General features: G+C 35.8%; 1 protein-coding gene across 1 annotated transcript in view; it reads left to right on the top strand.

Moving 5' to 3' along the window:
- The window catches only part of KCNH8 (potassium voltage-gated channel subfamily H member 8), a gene marked incomplete at both ends in the record, with an annotated part of 338632 nt that overhangs the window by 258754 nt on the left and 54641 nt on the right, over positions 1-25237 (top strand). The window contains 4 exons of the mRNA XM_081287390.1: positions 7615-7812; positions 18655-18854; positions 19719-19968; positions 22812-23026. Of these exons, the coding sequence (XP_081143516.1) occupies positions 7615-7812; positions 18655-18854; positions 19719-19968; positions 22812-23026 (863 nt within the window). The remainder of the gene's footprint in view (positions 1-7614; positions 7813-18654; positions 18855-19718; positions 19969-22811; positions 23027-25237) is intronic.

Genomic DNA, 25237 nt, shown 5'->3' with positions numbered 1-25237 from the left:
TGATAATCTTCAATCAAATAATTAAAAACAAATGAAAAAGGAATTGGCTGTCACTAGTTCCTACACAGCATTTGTATTAAAAAGAGACAGTCAGCCATTTGTGAAGAAACATTACAGAATCTTCATAAAATCTTGGACCGGAAAGAGAACCTAGAGATTACTCAATTCTATCACCTCACATTCAAGTGTGAGAAATAGAAGATCAGAACAATTCATTGATACATAAAGGATCACACAGCTATTTAATTAATGATAAGATCAAGCATGGGATCTAAATATCTTGACTCATTCCACTTGATACTATTTTATGATCAATCATTATTGTTTCTGTCTTTTACTTCAAAAGTAGACCACATTGACAATGTGAAATACTCCTTGGTTTATGAGAATGACAGTGCGAGATTAGCAAAGCCCAAAGTAATGACCACTTTCCTTTCAAATTGGAACCTCAAATGTACGGATGCCTTCTTTGTGGAATCAACAAATCAATGTCAAATGCCATCACTTTTTTGTCCTGAATTATCCTTGATCACATCTCATAAAATGGGGATGGGGTAGATGGTGGGAATGAGTTTTGAAGAACAAGGCAGAATATGGCCTTGATTATGATTCTTAAATCACAATGTGAAAAGCCCATAGTTTAGTTAATATTAATGCACTGATATTAATTTCAAAATTTTGACAAATGTACAGTTGTGATTTAAGATATTAAAATGGGGAGAATGTACCCTACCCAGGGACTCTCTGTAAAATCTTTGCGACTTTTGTGTACTTCTAAAAAAAGTATTTACAAACAAAAAAATTTGTTAAAGCAAAAAGAAAAAAAAAGCAAAATATTATAATGACAGGTCCTAGGTGAACCTCAAGAATCATGATGAGCGTGTTTCTTAATGATGATGTTTCTTACCCATGCAGTGGAGTACAGATATTTTACGAGACAATGCAAATGAAATATCAAACTTTTCTCTTGTATTTACTCCTATTAAGTGTCGGTACCAGTAAATGTTGGTACATTTTGATGCATGTACCATGTCTGCCCTAGTTCTACTGGTAATCGATCCTTCAGAGCAAGAAACAGTATGTGCTGTCAAGAAAAATGTACCACTTATGCTATCACTAGTTCAGAATTTGCCATTTCTCTAAGTATTTCTCACTCCCACCATCTCCCCGCTCCCCATTTTATGAGATGTGGTCAAGGATAATTCAGGACGGAAAGGCAGAAAACTATGGTAGCATTTGACATTGATTTGTTGATTCCACTAAGAAGGCATCCATACATTTGCCTTCACAAATGCTGTGGGTGTCGATTACCACCACCACAGCCCCCCATACAGATACACACAAACACACCCAACCGTACACACACTCAGACTTCTAACACTTCTCAATCACCTCTGCAACCAGGCATTCCCATGCTTCAGCCCTAGGTATAAAAGCTGAAGAGAAGGAGCTCTCATGTTGTGCCCCCACTGTACTCATTTTCTCCCAATGCTCTGCCTCCCTCAGCCAGCCACCTGCTGTCTTATGAATCACAAGAAGCACAGTGTGTTTCCACCTCTCATCCTAATGACGTCCAAGAGGATTAAGTGGGTCTTCAGAAGTAAGGAGGGAGTATAATCAAACATCAACTCTAGCACAGTATTTTCCGTGCTTGAAATTTGTACTTGAACTCTCTTGATCACAGTTAAAGTAACATTCCAATTCTAAATACCCAGTTAGGTTGGGTTTATACTGTGGATTATATTTAGATAATTTCATCTATTTTCTATAACATTACATCATGCTTTGGGGAGATATTCTCCCACTCAAAGTAAAAAGTAAGTCCTGAAAATGCAAACTTACTTAATGATTTCAACACAGCACAATCTAAAACAATAATTTAAAATAGCCTATTATAGGGCATGATGATTCTACATAGTTACATAGTTGTACTATGTACTACTCTACACAGTAATAAGGTAAACTATATACTTCATAAAAATGTAAATAATATAAACAAACTGCAAATTTGAAAATTGCTAAGACAGTAGATCTTAAATACTTTTACCACTAAAAAAAATGACTAAGTTGATTGATATCTTAATTAGCTTGATTATGGTGATCATTTTACAACATATGTGTGTATCAAAACATCGTGTAGCACATTATAAATATACACAATTTCATTTCTCAATTATAACCCAATAAAGCTGAAAATAAAGTAAAATAAGTCAGAACCTACTTCAAAGACCACTAGAGAAAAAGTGAGATAAAATTAGCACTTTATTTAATATAGCAGAAAGAACAAGGATATTTAAGTTAGAAAGTTATGAAATCTGTATTTCAGATCTCATACTAACTTGAAAAATAAAGAAAATTGCTCAACTTGTCTGTCCCTTTCCTAAGGTAGAATTGTTGTAGGAACTGGAAAAATAATGTCATGTGAAATTTTAGCTAAGAACTTGATATCCAGTAATGTTGGCTGCTGTCATAAATTTTGGTGCTCCACCCTGGCCCCTTAGCCTGTGAGATTTGATTTCGTAGGTTCTAGTTGCCTGAGGCATTTTCCAAGCTCCTCTGCTAGTAGGCAAGGTACTGGTGAAGAATTAAAACTCTCCAAAGCAGACCTCAACTAATGGTGGATAATGGTATCCTTCCCTAAGCTAAGAGGGCAACAATTTCTACATTGGTTGAGACATTTCCCAATGTTATTAAGTTCCAGTTCACTATAGTGCTAATTTTCCTGATGATGCCTACTTTGTTGTCTTCCTTTCCTTCTCTGTGTCCCTTTCCTGCTATTTCCTAAAGATGTTTGCTGGACCAAACAGAAGACAGATTTGGGCTAGAATCCCAACACTGCCGTTTTGAACAAGTCATTTAATATCTCTGAGCTTTAGTTTTCTAATCTTTTGGACAGATATAATAATTTCTAAGTTGTCATGATCACTAATGAAATAATGAATCAGAATGCACGTGGTCATTGTACCTGTTCCACAAATTGGTGCATGTAAATGAGACAGAAAAATGTGCCACCCCAGCAGAGTCTGAGGTGCAGGTAGCTGTCAGTGAAATAGTAATCAGATGCTAACCTACTAACAGGAAAACCCTCGGCTGGGCTCCGTTCTTGCTAACTCCCATTACAACATGGTTTATTCCTAACTAGAACATGACTTTGAATTACAAGAATTATGAGTTGCTAATTCCTCCTCCCCTTTCTCTCCCTATATGCACACATTTAAACACACATCTAAATCTGATTTAACAAGCTTGTATTTTATTGAGTCATTTTTCATTTTACTGAATTATCTTATATAACCAAAGAGATTCAGTCTGGGTTTTCCTTAAATTTCATATTTTTATTCCTAGCCTAAAATACCTATTAACTTACCAAATTCTAATGTAAATCAAACTTTCCAGGAATGCATCTGTTGTAGAAAACAGGTCACACCTGTACAAATTGTGAATGCACAATATAATTAGTAAAACTGTGTATGTTTTTGTACAAAGCCCTAGAGAATAAAATAATAAGAAATTCCTTTTTAGTGTTAAATGTATATATTTGAGCAAAACACTAGGCCCATGGTCAGTATGCACTGATAAATACACATAATGAATTATCAGGAGAATTATCTACTTTTCTAGGTATGCTCATTCAGAGTAATTCTCTCTTTGAGATTGACTGATCACTTATTTATTTCACAAATCTCTGTTCATGTAATCTTAATCCATTTTAGTAACAACAGCATTATTGTGGGATCTCTTGTTTTTATTATGTGGCAGTGTTTGCAGCATATTTAGATTCTACTGCATGTTCTGTGTGCTTTTTCCTTCAAAATATACTTTAAAGAAAAATGAGCAGAAGCAGACAGACTGTTCCAGGACATCCCTTCCTTTAGAGACATGAGTTCCTCCAGCTTAAAAAAAGACTAGATTCCAAATTGGTTAAAGTGCTTCTTCTGTACAGTGAAGGGACATGTTGTCTGACTACAGTGGAACATGTGCTCTCATTTCTGACCGAGCTGTTCGTGAAGAAGTTTTATTTAGCCCGCATAACCAATCCCCGGATTTGTGGGTGTTACCTCCTTTCCAAGTTACCAGTTTTTTTCATGATCATTATTACTTCTGCTCTGTCAGCTGTAACACAGTTTAGTAGCAACCCTTTTTAGAAAACAAGATGTTTCTCAAAATAGATGGAACAGTTGGCCAGACAGAAAAGAGATACAGTATCAACAAGAAGTAGGTCTGTTGTTCATCTGTGTGTTGCTCCCTGGACCACTCTGAGAGGCAATCTCACACATATGTCAAGGAACTGGCATCGAGTGAGGTTATCATCTCTTATCCTAACATACATTTATACCCTATTTTATTTAGAAAATCAATTGATATGAGAACTGATTTGGTCCAGAGAATACTTACATGTTTCATTTTTTTGTTGTTGTTGTTCAAATTAAGATTCGTAAGCAAATGTACTAGCTAGCTTTTTTACTTTTTTTCATGAGATAACTTGGAATTCCATAAGTAAATAAGTGCTTTAATTCAACTAAACATCTACAAATGGGTCCAGTTGTATGTATATTCATGTTCTGACTGTGTAGCAGAGCCAGCTGAGAAGAAGCAGGAGCTTTAGGGTGGATATTTTGGTTTGTTTTTTTTTTTCCCTCTATGCATCAACTAAAATAAAAGGTCAGGCAGTATTTACTCTCAGGGCAAAGTGACATTTTTTCAGCTGCTTAGATTTCCCTATTATTAGCAGAAATGACCAATGTGGAACAAAGGGACTAGCCCCTTTAATCACTTATTTGTCATGCAGAGATGATATGACATTCCTTTCAGAGCACAACTGGGATGACTCCTGAAAAACAGACGCCCATCAGTTACCCAACATCTCATTGTTGTCCATACTCAACAATGATCAGTCAGATGCCCATGAGAGCGCTATTCTGCAGAAATCTTCCTCCTGAACATGATGAAGGATACAGATGTCATCCCTGCTTCCTGATTTTACCAATGTGTCTTGACTGTCTTCCCACAGAGCATAGAAGTCTAACAAAGTGTTCCAGTGCACACCTGCTTTGTTTTTGTGATCTCTTTCTTTTTAAATAAGTTGTCTTTATTTCTAAATCATTTTTTTCCTTAAGAAATTAAGCTAAGTTTTACCAAGTCATACTTTATTACCTCCTCCTCTTTCCCATCACTTAAAATTCTAGAACAGAGTTTTTAATCTAGGTCCTTGTTTGAAAGAGCTCTAGGAAGCCATGGACCACTTGAAAATTTGTCCAGAAGTGTGTGTGTGTGTGTGTGTGTGTGTGTGTGTGTCCCCAGGCACACATTGTTCTGAGAAAAGAAGTCACAACTTTCTTTAGATTCACAACTCTCCAAATTTAAGAACTACTGTCTGCTGGATCTTCTTCCTATATCTATAAGTTAGGCAATGCTCAATTATATCACATCCTACTACAGTGTTCTACCCAATAAATTTTGTCACCACTTTTCTTTTTCCATTACCTTTCATTTCTGGCTTCATATTTTCTCTTACCTGTCTGAATTTTGTGATGGTATGTTCCAATTTAAGTAACAAAAGAAGGCAACAACTATGATAGTGTACCCCAAATCTCTGCCAGTAGCAGTGGTTGGCATTTTCTTCACATGGCATCTCATTTAATGTTGCTGCAACCTTACAAGTTAGAATCTCTATTTTTAAAAATGAGAAAACAAACTTAAAGAGGTTTGTTATTCCTAACATATAGATAGCAGAGTATAGACATAAATCTGGGTTTGCATCTAGCCCTTATACCTTCCCTGAAACTTTTCTAGAAAGGGTGAATAGCTGCAAACTATTAATGGGATCATCTTTTATAGCATAAAGTTCTTACATTTTATTATCATTTCCTATCATCAAAAATGTTCTTATTATATTCTGTGTATAAATCCAATACAAATTTACAATGTTCATGTGTTTTTTATCTGCATAAGTGTTATCATCTAATCTCACACCATCATAAAGATAAGAACCATTTATCTATTCATGAATGCATTTGCTTTTTAAAATAACACTTATTAAATTCTATTATTGTTGGGTGTTTGCTAAGTTCTAGAGTACAGTGAGTCTAAGTCCTCCTTTCACATTGGCTTTTACTGGGGAGCTTTTAAACCACACCAATAACTGGACATGGCACCAGAAATTCTGACTTAATTAATTGAGGTGGAGCCTGGGCATTGTGTTTTTAAAATTTCCATCTGCAGCCAGCTTGAGAACCACTGTTATGGAGTGGTACTTCTTCAAAGTGTGGTCCAGCAGCAGCAGTAGCATCATTTGGGAACTTGTTACAAAAGCAATTTTTCAGCCTTTTCCCCAGCCTCCCCACTTACTATACCAGAAATGCCAGGGATGGGACCTGGCAATCTGTTTAACAAGCCCTCTAGATGTTTCTGATGCAAACAAAAGATTAGGAAATGCTTCTCCAGAGACAGGGTGAACTGGGCACAGTACTCACCACTGAGCATTTCTCCTGGGTCTCAGGGAACACTCAGCTGCTTCAAATTTGCATTTTAATTACCCAGCACAGTTCCATAGTCTAAAACTTTAAAGTATTATTACTGCTTAAAAAATGTTATGTTTTTCCATCTCTTCCTTGACAGTCATTTAGTGAAATGTTTATAAGAAAGTGGTGGTTTGTGAATAATATCCATTAACCAGTGTTATGAACCTTACTTTCATATTACATAGAGAGACACAGAGAAGTATAAAATATTATAATTATAAAATATAAACTCTTAAAAGGCAAATATTTTCAATAAAGGATTTTAATGTAAGTCATTGTGTTGTGTTAGCATTTTAGATAATGCTGTTGTTAATATTGTATTGACTATTCTCTCATCTTTATTAATATATATTTTTAATAAATTATCACAATACAATTGATATACAATAGACATTTAAAACATTTAACCTGATAAAATTTGACACATGTACACAAGTGTAAAACGACTGAAGTGAGCATCAAGTTCCATTACAGGTATCTGTTACTTAGGCAATTTTCCTCCCAACCAGAAATGCAAAATGAGGTTGCAGAGACTCTTCCCAAATGAGGAAACATAAACTGGGGTTCATAAAGCCACTAAATATCAGTCCAAATGAATGGGGAAAATGGGGAAGGGTCTTATAGAATAGAAACAAAGCCCACCTCACCCTGTGAACTTTAAACTCTCATGATTCCTGTTATTTATCACCATGTAGATTTTAAAATAGGCAACCCCTTTATTTCTTAAATTTTCCATTGAGAGGAGCTTAATGGGGCTAGTGAAATTCGCAGTACCATTGCAGAGAGTAGCCATCCCTAATTCAAGCTCTGCAAGTAGTTTCTTGCTGTAAGATAACCCGTTTAACTTTGGCCACCAGTCCATTCTCAAATGTGTATTTCTCTGCAGTGTGTATTATACAGAACAGTGTGCATAAAAATAATGTCTTTGTTTTTCATAGCAATAAAATCTGATACCTTGCCTTAATTTCCTTTTAACTTTCTGTCATGTTTTCCTAGAGCAAATTATTCTGTCCCTGTTTATCATTACACAGACATTGGCTAATGCCAAGATTTACTTTTCAATCTGAAATTTTTATTCTTTTCCTTATTGCAGGTTGGCTCCATGAGTTGGGAAAGAGACTGGAATCTCCCTACTATGGCAACAATACCTTGGGGGGCCCGTCCATCCGAAGTGCCTATATCGCCGCTCTGTACTTCACTCTTAGCAGCCTCACCAGCGTGGGGTTTGGGAACGTCTCTGCTAACACAGATGCAGAGAAGATCTTCTCCATCTGCACCATGCTGATTGGTGGTAAGGGAACTCCTTCTTTCAGACCAAGAAAAGGAATGTGTGTCTGCCAGACATTCTGTTTGCGCTGTCCTGAAACACAATGGAGAAAAATTGGTCAAATTTGAAAGATTCTAAAAGCACTAATTAAGAAATCAGTGACAAACCTTATAATGCACATATAAATTAACAATGAAAGCCTGTGATGTTAATGAATTTCATTTTCTGGATAGATGAATAAGCACCTGATGGTTGATTTTGAAAGGTCAAGCACAGTGTTTTCTTAACATGCTGTTTACCTCCTGTGTTTGGGAGTTACATGAGTCTGAATTTGCCGGGGTATATTTGAAACTTTATTCTGTGGTCCCAAACAGGTCAATGTTTCCAAATTTTGTTAATACTAATGTAGTAAGTTAAGAATGTTTGCTAGCTCATTTGATTAAAAATAAAAACCAATTTTTCACCAATTGTAATAATATTATTGCACCAATGTAATAATAAGTAGTTAAAATGTATTAATCACTTCTATGTTCCATTCTCTGAGCTAAATGCTTTAGTGCAATATCATAAGCAATTCTTAAGGTAAATTTTGGGGTTTGACATTATTATCCTATTTAATAATAAACAAGTATTACTGTTTTCTCTAAGCCCCAGACCATACTCTTCTTTGCCAGCTGACTTTATTGACTTCTGCCAATACAAGGCACCAGAGGGATACTGGCAAGCTGGAGGAGGAGAGAAGGCAGGCTGCTTCTGCTGTCCAGGCTTTGCAACTGTGGAGGCAGCCCACCCCAGTGGCTTTTAGCTCTCAGACTCCTAGGCACTCCTAGAGCCTGCCTCCTTGGGCCTCCTCAGAAATCCCAGCATCAACTGGGGGTACCAGCACCCCAAATCAGAGCCATGGCTTCTTGAGGCTCTTCATAATTCCTCCTCTGAGCATTTTTGTCACTTCTTTCCTTTCTGGATCCAGCTCTTAGGTTAGCCGCACTTCTTCATTTATTATATATCTGCTGTAACTTTATGCTCCCTTTTGGCTCATTCATCCCTCCAATACCAGGGAAACAACTCTTCATAAAAATGTCCTTTACTGAAATACTTAGCATGATTTCTCTTTTCTGAACCTCCTAACCAATGTAGGATAGATACTATTATTATCCACCTTTTTCAAATGACTAATCTAAAGCTTTGGAAATTAAAGTAACTTTCCCAACACCACACAACCATGAAGAGGCAACATTTGAACCCTGTTGAATGCATCTCTCTTTAAAACATAGAAGGAAATTTTGCTGAATAATAAGACTGCTGTCACAAAGCAGGAGTGAACATGAACATTTACCTGGATTAAACGTTGCTCGTAGACTAGAATTCTGTTAGTATTTTCTGACCCAAACTATTGCTTCAGAAGCCTGTGCCACGTTCTCTCATTGGCTTTCAGCCCAGATATCAGATAGAGTTTTGAACCTTATAGTAGAAAATGTGATATGGAGCAGTATGGGGGACTCATCATTTAGCACACAGTGAAATCAAAGTGTAAAACCAAACCTGCCCTCAAGGAGCTGATAAGCCAGTTTGGAGGAGATAGGATGAAACATCGGGAAAGAATTTGGAGGACACTGGACAGTAGATAATAAGTGCCAAATCAGGAAGTTCAGAAGCAGTGAGTAGGAGAGCCAGGATGGGGAGCATTTCTTGGAAAGGCAGTGTTCGCAGCAGAGTTGTTGAAGTAGCATGCTGGGACTGCAGCAATTTAACAGGCTCTTGGCTGATGTCAAGCAGTCACAGCCTAAGGAGCAGAGAACAAGAATTCTTATTTTCTGAAGAGCTACACTGTGCCAGACCCTGTGGTGGCTATTTCATCTCCAGTATTATGACTTATATAATTTCCACTCTCCCTTGATGGCCCATCTTTCTGCCTAGCAAAATGACAAGCATTTTGCAAATAAACACCGTCTATACTTATTTAATATTGGCCCATGTTTCTTCTACTCCTGATGGAAATGTTGGGAAAGGCTCAAATGCTCAAGGCTTAAGCCTCCTAATTTAATATTTGAAAAACCTTTTAAATAAATGAGCTTATTCTCTAGTGATCCGCCTACTACATTGTGGGTGCTCCTCAATCAGAAATTGTTAAAGCATAAGCTCTTTCCTGCTGTTCACTCAAGGTAGGAGCTTCACCAGTCACAAGGCCCAAAGGCACAGGAAATAATCTGATAATGTCTCTTTGTCAGTTCTTTGTTAAATGTTGATTGAGCAAATTCCCTGGGATAAAATCCTGGTATAGTGCTCATGGATAAGTGGTATTAAAACTTTAGGTGACTTCAGCAGCACTCTGTTTTTGAATGTTACATGGCATCTAAGAGGCTTGACTTTACTGGTTCAAGCTCTCTAAATTTGTATTTAGGCTAAGACAAATGATGCCTGCATTTTTACTTGTGTAACATGGAGAGCTAATCATAAAAGCATGTGATATTGAGCACTTTGTTCATTTAATTCTCATAATATTATAAGATGAAAATTATTAATACCCCAACCTAGACATAAGACCCCAGAGGTTTAGTGAGTTTAAATGTCAGGACTCCCTGGCAAAGTTATTGTAAAATACCCATTTCATTATATACTAGAAATTAATTTTATTTATTTAATATTTATAAATATATGCAAATAATTTATTTTTTAAAAGAAAAAAATTAAACATATGTTACTATGGACTTAAGTCTAGAATATCGCATTAAGTATCCCCACACAAGGCAGATGAAGTTGCTAATGGTAAGAATGCAATAGCTACTACAAATGGGCAGTAGCAATATTATCTGTCAGAATCCCAGATAGTTAACTAGGGCAAAGGTACATAGAAGCTGGGTGAAGAAAAATAGCAGGGAAAAAAAATTGGACCAATCTGGGAAGACTCTGGGAGCCTGAAGAATTTCCTCAGGAGTTCCACAGTTTTATTTATCCTTCATATATATTAAACTTCCACTTGAAGATACTATTTAAGCTTCCATATAAGCATCTGTAATTATGGACTGTGAAACTACTGATATATGGAATGAATATTTCAAACTGTAAAAGAGATTAAGCAAAAATAATTTTAAAATTCTCACCTAGAAAACTGTATATGGACTTTGAGAGCATGCATAACAAAGAAGAATTCTAAAAGCTTCAGACAACAATTAGAATTAATAAGTGAATTTAGTAAGTTAATATATATAAGATCCATATATAAAAATCAATTTTATGCATGTAGACTGGTGACAACTAATTAGAAAAAATGAAATGTAAAAAAGCAATTGCAAAAGTATCCAATATGGACAAATAAATTTAATTAGTACAGTACAACACTTCTACACAGAAAACTGCAAAAAAAAAAAAAAAAAAAAACAGGGAGAAATTTTACAATTTGTTTTTTAAATAATGGAAAGATATACAATGGTAATGGTTGGTGATGATGGACTTGGTATTGTAAGGATATAAGTTTTGCCCAAACTAATGAAAAATTCAATGTAATCCCAATAAAAAATCCCAATAGATTTTGTGTTTGGGTGCATGTGAGTTATGTGTGTTTGAAAACTGACGAGCTGTTTGCAAAAGCTAGAGCAAATGAAAAGAACTAAAACTAATAGAAATAACCATGAAAAGCAAAGAAAAAAAAGATTTGCACTACAAATATCAAGATGTATTAGAAAGTAATGGCAGTTAAAGAAATGTGGTGTCGGCTGCAGAATAGATGGATAGGTCAAAAAAATGGACTAGAGTTCAGGAACGCCCACACATTTACAGCCACTTTATTTATGACATGGGTGGCACTGCAGTGCAAAGGGAAAACTGGTAGCAGTTTTAAATTATTGAAACTGGCAGCAGTTTCAATAAATGTTGCTGGGTCAAACATGTATCCATGAGTTGAAAAACAATCTCGATGCCTCTTACAACTGTACAAATTAGTTCTGAATGAATTCTGATATAAACATGAAAAATAGAATAATAAAGCTGCCCAAAGGGGAATTCAAGAGCATGTTGTCATGACCTTAGATTTAGCAAAATTTTTCTAGACATGACATGAGTTCCCTAAAAGAATGATAAATCAAACTGCAGAACTTCTCTTTATCAAAAGACAGAGCAAGAAGAGCTGAGCTACAAGGTAGGAGAAGATAGTCACAAACATTTATCTGACAAAGAACTGTTATATATTATGTTTAAAGAACTTATATAAATCCACACACACAACTTAAAAAGTGCACAGAAACTTGAAAAAATCACTTCAAAAGTAAGGGGTTTTTTTCAGACTTTTTAGAATATTTTTTTTTATTTGCTCTAATTAGTCATCCATGATAGCAGAATGCATTTCGATTCATTGTACACAAACAGAGCACATATTTTAATTTCTCTGGTTGTACATGATGTAGCACTGCACCATATGTGCCGTCATACATGTGCCTAGGATAATGACATCCATCTCATTACACCATCTTTCCTACTCCCATGCCCCTTCCACTCCTCCCTCCCTTTTACCCAAAGTCCCTCCATTTTCCTCATGCCCCTCCCCATTATAGGTCCACATCCACTTATCAGAGAGAACATTCGGCCTTTGGTTTTTGGGCATTGGCTTACTTCACTTAGCATGATATTCTCCAACTCCCTCCATTTACCTGCAAATGCCATAATTTTATTCTCTTTTAATGCTGAGTAATATTCCATTGTGTATATGTACCACAGTTTCTTTATCCATTTCTCTATTGAAGGGCATCTAGTTTGCTTCCACAGTTTAGCAATTATGAATTGTGCTGCTGTAAACATTGAAGTGGCTGTGTCACTGTAGTATGCTGTTTTTAAGTCTTTAGGGTATAGACTGAGGAGTGGTGTATCTGGGTCAAATGGTGGCTCCATTCCAAGTTTTCTAAGGAATCTCCATACTGCTTTCCAGATTGGTTGCACCAATTTGCAGTCCTACCAGCAATGTATGAGTGTACCTTTTTCCTGACATCCTCACCAACACTTATTGTTGCTTGTATTCTTGATAACTACTTTTGAATGTTGCATGGCATCTAAGATATTTGGCTTTCCTGGTTAAAGCTCTCTAAATTTGTATTTAGGCTAAGAGAAATGATGCCTGTATTTTCGTATTTCCTAATATTGCCATTCTGACCAGAGTGAGATGAAATCTTAGAGTGGTTTTGATTTGCATTTCTCAATTTACAAGAAATGTTGAACATTTTTTCATGTATCTGTTGATTGATTGTATTTTGAATGCATGAAGAGAAAATAAACTTGAAAGGATTCTCAACATCTTCATAGACATTCAAATTGAAACAAAAATTAAATACTATTGTACCTTTCCCAGAATTTTGTATTTTAAAACACAGGGAAACCTACCTGCTTGGGAAGCTACTGAACACTTTGACCTGTCCTATATTGTTGATGGGACTCTCAATTGGTACAATTATTTCATCAACATCTACCAAATCCAAACATACCTCTATTCTGAAACTCAACAATTCCACTTTTGATGGTATAGTCAATGGAAATACATAATATATACATCAAAAGACATATACATAGATGCCTATGAAAGCATTAAAGCATTAGATGCCTTAAAGCATTAAGAATATCAAACAGGAAATGCCTGGTTAATAAAAGAATGCATTGATAGGAGAATAAATGAGCAAATTTTGAGATAATTATTCAGTAGAGGACTGTGTAGCAATGAGAATGAATGAACTATGATATCATGCAACTGCATAGATGAGTCTGACAAGCTTGATGCTCAACAGAGAATCCAGGCATACAAAGAAGCACATCCTCTATGATTCTGTTTACAGAAAGTTCAAACTATTGATGGAAAATTCAAATTATTGATTGTAATATGATTCATAACTCTAGTTACCTTTGGAGAGGAGAGTGGTTAGTGGCTATGAAGGGACACAAGAAAGCCTCAGGATGCTGTTAATAACCAGGTTACTCATCCAGGAGGTGATTCTATACCTTTGTTCACTTTGAGAAATCTCAGTGTGGTATACATTAAGTATTTGTGTGGCCATTCTCTACATGTATCTTTGATACTAGTTTTACCTTATAAAATTATAATAAATGAGCTAAAAATAATACAACCATTAAGTGAGGGATGAGATGCTAAGTAATCGTGAGCTTAGTTCTTTTCTTCCGTATCAGGTTGTTTTTAGAATCAACAAGGATGAGTCAAGCAACAGAAGTAAAATTATATTACCTAAAATGTAGCTATAACCACGAGTGGACCTAGGAGAAATCATTTAAAAAGAAATTTCCTTTAAGAAGTAGGAAGAGGGTGGAGAGATGGATGTGAAGCTGAACTGTTCAATATAAATTTTCTAAGCCACTTGCTTACAGTGACAAAAAATTTTAAAGATAACATCAAGCTACAAAAGGTTTATTGTAGTTCCATAAATATTTATGGTCCACTTAAATTATGCTGACTGTATTAGATGCTTGGGAAACAAAATGACTAACACAGTATACTTTCATTCAGGGAGTTCCCAATCAGTATTGGAAACAGGAATTTGAGCAGATAACATTCTTTTTCTGCTTTTCAATTTTTCCTATACAATGCACTTTGAGAAGACTACTGAAGATAGAAGATTATTAATTTTTCATAATCCTATCACCAAAAGATACTTTTCTAGTCTTCTTATACATATATAGTCCCATTTTTCTAAAATATTTTTACATATCTACACGTATCCTTTTTGAAGCCAAACAAAAATCTATTGAGAATATTTTTTCATGTCTCTAAAAGTTCCTTTGTCATACTTAGTAGTGACAGCCTATAACAACTCATCTCATGAGTTGGTCCCAATTGATGGAACCGTCAACTCTTCCTTGGAGTTTTGATAAAGCTTTCTAGTCCAGATGGCTCACCACTGATAACATGTACATTTTTCTTCATCTTTATTTTTTTTATTAGTTCATTTTAGTTATACATAATATTGGGTTCATTGTGACCTAAATGTACAAGCATGGCATATAATTGGCCTTAATTCAGTCCTCAGTACTACATGTTAAATTTAAATGGACATTATTGTCTGGGTGTGTAGCTCAATGGTGGAATGCATGCTTGAGGTTTTGAGTTTGATCCCCTGTACTGAAAAAAATACAAATATGTAAGTAAATATAAATACAAATAAATGAACATTATTGTCATGAAGCAGTCAAGGCTTCTTTTGGACTTACCCACCTATATATACACCCTGACATAATTTTATTGCGCTCATATGAGCTATTATGTTCATAAATTCAGGCCATTCTTAAAATGTCTTACCCTGCCATTTAAATTCATCATCTAGGAAATCTTTCTCACTTTGGTTCCTCTGCCATCTGCTATCCACAACCCATATACTTGTAACAAAGAATGGAAAATTCCAGGGCAAGGAGGAGATGGGACAAAGGAGGAAGACTGTTAAGTTTTACCAAATTCTAAGTTCCGGTCTCCTTTTTCATGAGGAGAAAACAGCCCATATGTAGACTTCAAAGCCATTGACAAACAGTTGGCTAAAGGAATCAGCAAGGATGTTATACCCCATAGAGCAGCATTACCCAGACTCCAGGGAAGGAAACGGGGAAGGGAAATGGAAGAGGAACGAGAAAGTGAAAGCCAAGCTGTCCTATGGAGGCGCTTCTTTGTATTTGAAATCTGCTTAGTTCCTTCTTAGATCTCAATTAAGTTCCTTTCAAAGACCTGATTCTGAGATGAGATTTTACAAAATGCATTTTATGCAAAACTCCTACACACATGAGCATGTGTGTGCGCACACACACACACACACACACACACACCGCAAAGAGCCTCCCACACACTCTCAGCAGGTCTAGCACTCAAGAATTAGATACATCAAATTTGCTAGGAATGGAGAAGAGGGATCATTTCCAAACTGACCTGGATATAGAAGTTCTTGAGTCAAACTTTCATAGCAGATGGAATAATTTGTCTTGACAGTTACACATACTCTTTGCTAGGGTGCCATGAAAATCAGTGACAGAAAGGCCATAATAACTTCAGAAAATGAAAAATTATGAGAGCCAAGGTTTCCTTTCTTCCTTTTTTTTAAAAAAACTCCTTAAATCAGCAGTAGTTTCCTATGCTGAAATGAGACTTTGAAATTATGGTGAGTCAGACATAGAAGAGTACTTTCCAACAACGCTTATGAATGCTACAATTAATCCCAGTAATTCATTTTATTGATAATGTACAATTAGGATGTTAAATGATCTGAACATATTACTTCTCTTACTTTTAGTGCTTTACACATTATAATTAAGCAAAGCAAAGTTAAAATCATACACATAATTAAGGAAACCAGTGTTAAAACAAATGAAATAAAATTGTTCTCTGTACTCAGTTTAACCTCCATGGAAAGACTATTACATACTCTTAAAATGGTAGGGTTTCCAAACACTTAGCCCATAAGCATTTTAACAGAGCCTGCAATCAGTATTTAATTTCTTTGACTTGAGCAGAGTCAGTTCTTTTCTTTAGTGAGTATTTATCATAAATAGAGATCTTCTCTTCCAAATAAAATATTTAAGCATCGGAACTGTTGTGCCTGTAAAACCATACAGAAGAATGAAACTCTATTTAGAATCCACAAAGAACCATGCAGCATTAAGTTGTTAAGAGATGCACATTTTCCTTGGAATGTTTTTGACCCATTGGGAGACATTTCAATTTTGAACATTTAGGAAAAATACATTCTTACATGAATTTGCATGTAGCAGACAGCTGCCAAATATTTCTTGAATTCCCTTGATCAAGAAGAGATTTCCACCAAGAGCCACTCTTAACTATTTAAGATATTTAAGGAAAACCTTAAACCCAAGTACATTTCCCCAAATCTTACTCCATTGAGCATGCTGAACATTCATGATACCTTTTTAGACTTTGAAGGAGGAAAAATCAATATAAATTGAACAACTGTTGTTTTCCACACACATACTGTGTATACATACGTATATACACACATATTTAAAGAGTATACACATATACACACACATTTGTGTACTCTTTATATCTTAAAAGAGCCCTATGAGAAATGTGTACCTATTTAACATATAAAGGAAATAAGTCCGTGTAAAGAAATTATGAAACTTGGGGCTAGGGATGTGGCTCAAGCAGTAACGCGCTCACCTGGCATGCGCGGGGTGCTGGGTTCGATCCTCAGCACCACATAAAATAAAATAAAGATGTTGTATCCACCAAAAACTGAAAAATAAATATTAAAAAATTCTCTCTCTCTCTCTCTCAAAAAAAAAAAGAAATTATGAAACTTAACAATTTTACATAGTCTGGAAGAGGGAAAGTCAGAATTCAAATATAGACCCGACATGGTGACAATTATTTTACAGAGAAATTATAATATACCTGGTAGAGGATTTTAAGCTGGTGAAGGATTTTAATTCCAGTGTTAGATTAAAATGAAATTAGTATGCTAGTGATTGTTAATTTCTGGTATATAGAGGAAAAAAAGAACTTGAACTGGGATGCATTGAAATATTCAGGAGGATCAATGTAATAACATATTGACACACTTGTACTAATATATTTACTTTGGTACTGAGAACATTTTAATGTAGCTCCTTGGACATTGATATTTATACACTGGGATATTTTGATAGATCCTAATGGATAAAACTTTAGAATTTCAGTCCTTTCTTTTTTTAACCAAAAACTGTTGAAATAGATAATTAGTTATTAATTCTTTCCCAAGGCTAAAATCTGAGTATCACTTACAATGTTGTGCCCATAAATATAGTTACACCTGGCTCTCCACGGTCCTTTAGTTTCAGAGGCCTAGGTAAATCCAAGCCTGCTTAGGTTATCTGCTGGCATTGTACAGGTCATTCCACTTCCATTCTTCTAATGACTGTCGAGTGCAAAGTCCTGTCCTCTCTTCTGAGCTTCACGCTCCTCATTATTCCCCAAATAGGCAATTCCTGGAAAATGAGGTCCATCCTCTCATTCCACCTTTCTCCAAAAGAAATTCCTATTCTGCCCCCATTCTCCCTTGAATTCTGGCCAACAAAGACCTCCCTCTCATTTCACTCTGGTGGTAGTTTTGAGAAAGCAGAGTTAAATACTATCTGACTGGCAAACCTTGCGGGAACAGGATTCCTGCATCTATGTATTGTGCTGTTTCTTCTGCATCACCACACATAAAATTTGTGTCTTGAATTGTCTGAAATTTTTCTGCTATTTCACTTAAAATCAAAGTCAATGCAAAACTGAGGTGTGGTTGAGGACTGGAGCCACACTCAGCTTCAGACTATTCGAGAAATCCCCATTCACGTTTCTAATAGCGTCCTCAGTCTTTGCAGAAATATAAATGTATCATATTCTAAAACTAATTTTTTGAATGATGAATCTCTGGGAGGTGAGACTAAAATTTCCACAAAGGCTTGCTGGTTAAAAAAGATTGATTTTTAAATGTATGTTATATATTAAAAATAATTGTTAAGCTATAAGTTTATAACATTGCATCAGACTATTAAAGCTAATTTGTTATAAGTATTAAACTACATATAATTCTATATATAACTATTAAAATAATATTGCTGTGAATAGAGTTCAAAATAAAAATTTGTCATAACCAAAATGGCAGCTAACAGATTGAGTATGTCAAAGGAGCCTGTTTTGTATATTGTATATTGCTGTATATTTTTTGGTTTTACTCTAATCACACTGTGATAAAGTGGTTGCACCAAAATGCCTCTACTAAAATAGTTGTGTCAACATGGCCACATAAGCATGCTTTGCTTTGATCCTAGATACGTAGTCTATAAATTTATGCTTCAAGGATGGGCCCTCTATCTCATTTCTCACTCCTCACATGCCATGTTGTTCTCCAGCCTTGATGCACGCCTTGGTGTTTGGGAATGTGACAGCAATCATACAGAGGATGTATTCCCGATGGTCTCTCTATCACACCAGAACTAAGGACCTGAAGGACTTCATCCGTGTTCACCACTTGCCCCAACAGCTCAAGCAGAGAATGCTCGAGTATTTTCAAACCACCTGGTCAGTCAACAACGGAATAGATTCAAATGAGGTAATATTCACCTCTCATGTTGACATTTTGAGGCAGAAAACACATATTCTAAGGTAAAAAAGTAAGATGCTGTAATGTACGTAGCAGAAGTGACAAACACACTTAGCAACTTCTTTATCTCTTTATTTGGTTCATCACTCGTGAAACTCAATCCACTTCTTCTATCTGCTTTGGTTTACAAATTTGCAGTGCCACTTTGGACTGATCTGTATTTTATATTAATAAGCCATTTTGGTTGATCAAATGATTTATTTTTCCTTTTTTAAAGGAACCAATTCTTATGAGAGCATAATGGTGTAATGTTGGGCAATTAGATTAGTCAAGCTAAACCAACTGTTAGAATAAAAAAAAAATAACAAAATCCAACATAGCTGTTATCTGTAGACTTCCAGAAATAACATAGACTACCACTGGGGAAAAAGGTATTATATATCAGGCAACCATTTCACCAACCCACCAACCAAACCAACACATTAAGGGGTAATACTTTGGTTTCTCCTTTCTTAATGTGATTATGACACCAGAGAAAACACCCGCAGGTGCAAACTCCATCTTTTCTGCCATGAATAGGAATCTCTGGGAGAAACAAGTCACAACGAGTTACATGCTAGTTATATGTTTCCCTAACGGGGTCTTTAATTAATTTGTGCTATTTCTCCAGACTTATTATGCACTCATTATTCAGTAGCCAACCGTGAAGGGTCATGGCCACTGAAAAATCTCTCCAGGATCATACATGCATAGATTTCCTCTTCTGTACTCTGGTTAGCCAATCAGTAAGAAGAACATCCCTCTTGTATTTTAAGGTACATCAGTCAGTCTTCGCTTAGCCAAATTGATTTCCTCCTCCATCTTCTCTGACAGCTTCTGAAAGACTTTCCAGATGAGCTGCGTTCTGACATCACTATGCACTTGAACAAGGAAATCTTGCAGCTGTCCCTGTTTGAATGTGCCAGCCGGGGCTGCCTCAGGTCTCTGTCTCTACACATCAAGACCTCCTTCTGTGCTCCTGGGGAGTATCTGCTGCGCCAAGGGGATGCATTGCAGGCCATCTACTTTGTGTGCTCGGGCTCCATGGAGGTTCTTAAAGACAGCATGGTGCTGGCTATTCTTGGTAGGTCTGAGAGGTAGTTTTACTCTGCAGCATGAATTAAGAAGATGAAACTGGGGAAAGTCTGCTAGTAAGAGTAGAAAAAACACAGGTGAATATATGGACTCAGGATTATTCTTCATATGGGTTTAATTTAGCTAAGTATTATATACACTGGTTAATTCTTATAAAACACTCCAGTGGTAAAAATATTAACCTCATTTTATGGATAAATAAATACAACTTAGTTAAATTGTCCAAATCATATAGTAATAAAATAAATTCAGTACTTTCTGATTCCTAAAGAAATTTATATATATATATATATATATATATATATATATATATATTTAATAGACCTTTTTTTTTAAAGAGAGAGTGAGAGAAGAGAGAGAGGATTTTTAATATTTATTTTTTAGTTCTCAGCAGACACAACATCTTTGTTGGTATGTGGTGCTGAGGATCGAACCCGGGCCGCACGCATGCGAGGCGAGCACGCTACTGCTTGAGCCACATCCCCAGCCCCTAGATCTTTTTTTTTAAATTTATATGTCGTGCTGAGAATTGAACCCAGTGCCTCACACATGCCAGGCAAGTGTGCTATCACTGAGCCACAGCCATAGCCCTTCCTAAAGAAATTATTGATCATGAGCTACATGCTCTCCAGCTAAAATAGCTGCTCAGTTTTAAAAGGGCATTTCCATATTTTTGTGGAGAATCAATTCAGAGACCACAAAAATTAAGTTTTATCTGTGCTAGAAATAAAGCAAAAAAGGATTATACTTCAAGAATAAACTCTCATTGCAGTCATTAACCTAATACTGTCAAGGTGACCATAGGCTCTTTTTAGTTCCTCACAGAACTAAAAAAGAACTAAAGAGATAAAACTAAAACTCAGAAGATAATTGTGAAAATTTTGTGCCCGTGAAGTTGACTGCAAATATTAAGACATAATTAGTCTTTGTTGAAATATAAAGGGCTGCTGAAAAGAGGGTGACATGTAGGGTTAATGTAGAAAATTTTCTTTCACAATTTTATGCAAACTTCCTTTAAAATCCACTCTCCTTTGTTTGTTCAGTTATTCAGCTAATACTTATTGTGGGCCTATAAGTGAATCAGACACTGTTCTGAACCCTGATAATATAGCAGAAAAGAAAATGGCCAAAATCCTTGCCCTTGTAGAAACCAAACTTAAGCAAAGGACATGATGGAATAGACCGAGGTGGTAGCAGGGATGGTGAGTGGCAGGTGAATTCGGGATATATTTTAAACACCAATATAATAAACCAAGGCTTAGAATTTGCATTACTAAAAAGGGACTGATGCAGTACTTTCTGTTTATTCTAGTTTTCCAAGAGCCTGATATTTATAAATAACCACTTGCAAAATATTTTCACACATGGGATCTCACATAAGCCTCCACAGCACTGAGAGGAAGAGCACAGAAGCCTTTTCTCTGTCTTTCCAAGACCAAAGCTAACCTGCATCTTGACTCTATGACCACGGCTTCCTCCTTGTGTATACAATACTTTCTAGTCTATGTAATTGTAGACCTGCTATCACTGGATTCTAGCTAGTAAACTTCAAGACAATTGCAATTTGGGAGAGAGGAGATAACTAATATTTTTTGAATCTCTAATATAAGCTGGATTTTTCATGTCCATTACCCAATTTAAATTTTGCAAGTTTATTGGGTTGGTGGTATAGTCTGAATGTTAGGGGTCCTCCTAAAATTCATGTCAAGATGCCATCATTAATATTATGGTTCTAGGAGGCAGGGCCTTTGAGTGTTGTTTAGATCACAAGGACAGAGACTTCATGAATGCAATTAGTGTCCTAATTAAAAAGGCCCCAAAGAGCTGCCTTGCCCTTCTGCCATGTGAAGACACATGAGAAGGCATCATCTAAGAATCATAAAGTGGGATCTTAGTAGACACTGGTAGGCAGAGAGGTACTGCTGGGTGTGGGGTGGGGCACAGGTCACTTGTTTTTATTTATTCACTTTATATTTTAATAAAGAAAATGAGGCTTTTACAGTGTCACAAAATATTAGAATTGTATTCTGTATTTTATATATTTTATGTAACAGATTTATCATTTATAATGTTCAATAGTTTTTTTCTTCTTCCCAATTGTGAGAAAACCGGTGCAGAGTTCTTTCTCCCACATCACACCCTGGTGTTGTAGAAATGACCAGAAGTGACTAAAAGAACTTGAATATGTTCAAAAGCTGAAGATCATGCTTCCATTATTGTCCAAAGTACTAGGATCAAAATAATTAATATACCTCTTGATGATCTTACCTTAGATGCACAAAGCCATTTTCCCACTTAGAAAAATCTGAGCCATTATTACTTCCCTGGAAACAGAGGGGCTGTGGACTGTGACAAAAAAGAAGGAAAGAAAAAGATATAGGTGTGTGTGTGTGTGTGTGTGTGTGTGTGTGTGTGTGTGTGAGAGAACTGATTTGTCTAAAGCCATTTGACAAATCCTGCAAGAGACCTCTGGTACCATCTATGACCTGCAATTCTGAACTCTCCATCCTTCAGCCATTATTCCTAGACCAGTGTCCAATACCAGCAACAGTTTTGCCCACCAGAGTCCATTGCACAACATTTGAAAATATTTTGGGTTGTCAAAATGAGGGTTCAGGGTGAGCCTCAATCTCACCCCTGCCTGAAGTGGCCTTCTCCTTTCTTCAGTGTGATCTGAGATATATGAAGCCTGTAAATCAAATGAAGTTCTCATTCCTAAGCTCAAGTTTTCTTGCTTTTCTTGACAATGATATTTCTATTTCTCTCTCTCTCCCTCTCTCTCTCTCTCTCTCTCTCTCTCTCTCTCTCTCTCTCTCTCTCTCCCATTTCTAGGGAAAGGAGACTTAATTGGAGCAAATCTATCAATTAAGGACCAAGTGATAAAAACGAATGCAGATGTGAAGGCTTTAACCTACTGTGATCTTCAGTGTATCATCCTCAAAGGACTCTTTGAAGTGCTAGACCTTTACCCAGAATACGCTCACAAATTTGTGGAAGACATTCAGCATGACCTCACATACAACCTTCGAGAAGGGCATGAGAGTGATGTAAGTCTCATTTTTAATTAGTGCTGAGCTCTAACAACACAGGTCTTGGAAATCATTTATAACTGCAAAGGCAAATGGTTATAACCTCACTTTAAAAAGACTTTGATATAAAAATTTACTCAGTCAGTCATTGAATAATTAAACAATTAGCTAGAAGCCCAAACTGGAGTTCATTACCAGCACTCTAGGAAAATATTATTTATAGGTGACTTCTCTAAATTTAGTTTGGTTCTTGTATATTTTCATTTGCATAAAACTAGAATCATTTTCAATGATGTATATCATTTATCTAGAGATGTGTGATTTCTCCAGAATTTAAAGATTTCCAGATAAAATATATGGCTCAGAGTCTGCTGTGTTTACAATTGCTCACTACACCAATTGTTTGGCATGGATTTTGCTTGAAACTAATCTTTTTGTTAGAACAGTACCCAAAACAATCTATCTTAAAAAGACTAAATATGCATAAAAGGATTCAAGACGAAGATTGTTAGATTGAAAGAATAATGAACATTTTATGCAATTATATATTTGCTACATGTTTCAGTTTATACCAACAGCTTTCCTGTCAAAATATGTACTATACTCCATCCTGTGATTAAGCTGATCGTGAACATGACTTCATTAGATGTGTCAGACACAAAGGATTTAATAGGAATGATTGTTGAAAGGCAAGCCAGAGCACGCAGAGCATCGTGTGACAACCAGAGCCTTGTCCCAGATATTTGCAATAACCAAGTTAAGGGGTTAGGAAGCTGTGGTTTTCACTAACCTATATTGCATGGACATTTTTGCTAATCATTACCATTCTGCATTATGAAAGGTATAAAGAAAATCCCAGGTTGTGTATTTTTTCATCTGCGTTGGTGATATAACATTAGATAGATGAAAGATGATATTTCATTCTGAAGTCCATAATTACCAGTTTTGCATGTGCTTCTTACTGCTGGTGATAGCAAACAGCAGAGGAGGTATCATTGGCCATCCAGGATACTTTAAGCTCTCTACCTATAGAAAGAGTCTTATTAGTTGCTTAAAACAAATCTTTAAGGTAAGTCTCAATCTATTTCTATGGTAGAGGAAAAACTGAGATTCAGAGTGTCCTATAATCACACAAACTGGGTGGGTGGGAGAGTTTGAGCATGGGTATCAGATTCATAACCTATACTCTTTCTGTTAAATATGGTGTCTCTTCTTGAAGCTACTTTCATGTATTTCATTCAATAGAGGGAATTTCAAAACTACATGTGTCTTTTGTGCTCTTCATGAAAGCATAAAATGACAACAATTTTTGAAGATCGAAGGTAAGTTAGGGGGTGTAAGCAATCAGTAAAGGAGGAAGAAATGAAAAAAGCCAATATTTCCTGCATTGAAAAGTGGAAAATATTGGGTCCCAACCTCTATTTTCTTTCCATTTGACTGTTATATTTTAATAATCCTTATCTTTTATTATTATTGTTTATGGTATACAACATGAGGTTTTAAAATATGTATACACTATGGAAAGGATAAGTCAAGCTAATTTACGTAGGCATTTCCTGAAATATTTAATCTTTATGGTGAGAACATTTAAAATATATTGTCTTAGCAATTTCCAAGTGTACAATACATCATTATTAACTAAGTTGTCCTCCCAGTTCATCTATGTTGTCACAAATAATAGAATTTCCTTCTTTTTAAAGGGCAAATGATATTCCAGTGTGAATACATGTTTGTTTTCTTTTTCCATTCATCCATTATGGACATTTAGGTTGATTCTATATCTGGGTTATTGTGAATAATGCTACTATGATCATGAAAGTGCATATATCTCTTATAGATAATGATTTCATTTCCTTTGGATACATAACAAGTAGTGGAATTGATGTATCATATAATAGATCCGTGTTTAATGTTTTGAGGAACCACCATCTCTTTTCCATGGTGGCTCTACTAAAGTACATTCCCACCAATAATGTGCGTAGGTTCCCTCGTCTTCACACCCTTGCTAATACTTATCTTTTCTCTTTTTGAAAATGACCATTCTAAATAGATGAGAGATGATATCTCATTGTGGTTTTATTTTGCATTTCCCTGATGATTAGAAATGTGGAATTCCTTTAGTATGTCTCGGGATATATCTGCTCAGGTCCTTTGCCCATTTTTAAATCAGGCTATATGTTTTCTTCCTGTTGAGTGTTTTGAGTCCCTTATGTGCTTTGAATATTAACC

The sequence above is a fragment of the Spermophilus citellus genome, assembly GCF_964194105.1.
Source record: "Spermophilus citellus genome assembly, chromosome: 3".
Taxonomy (NCBI): Eukaryota; Metazoa; Chordata; class Mammalia; order Rodentia; family Sciuridae; genus Spermophilus; species Spermophilus citellus.
This window is presented reverse-complemented; position numbering and strand designations above follow the sequence as displayed.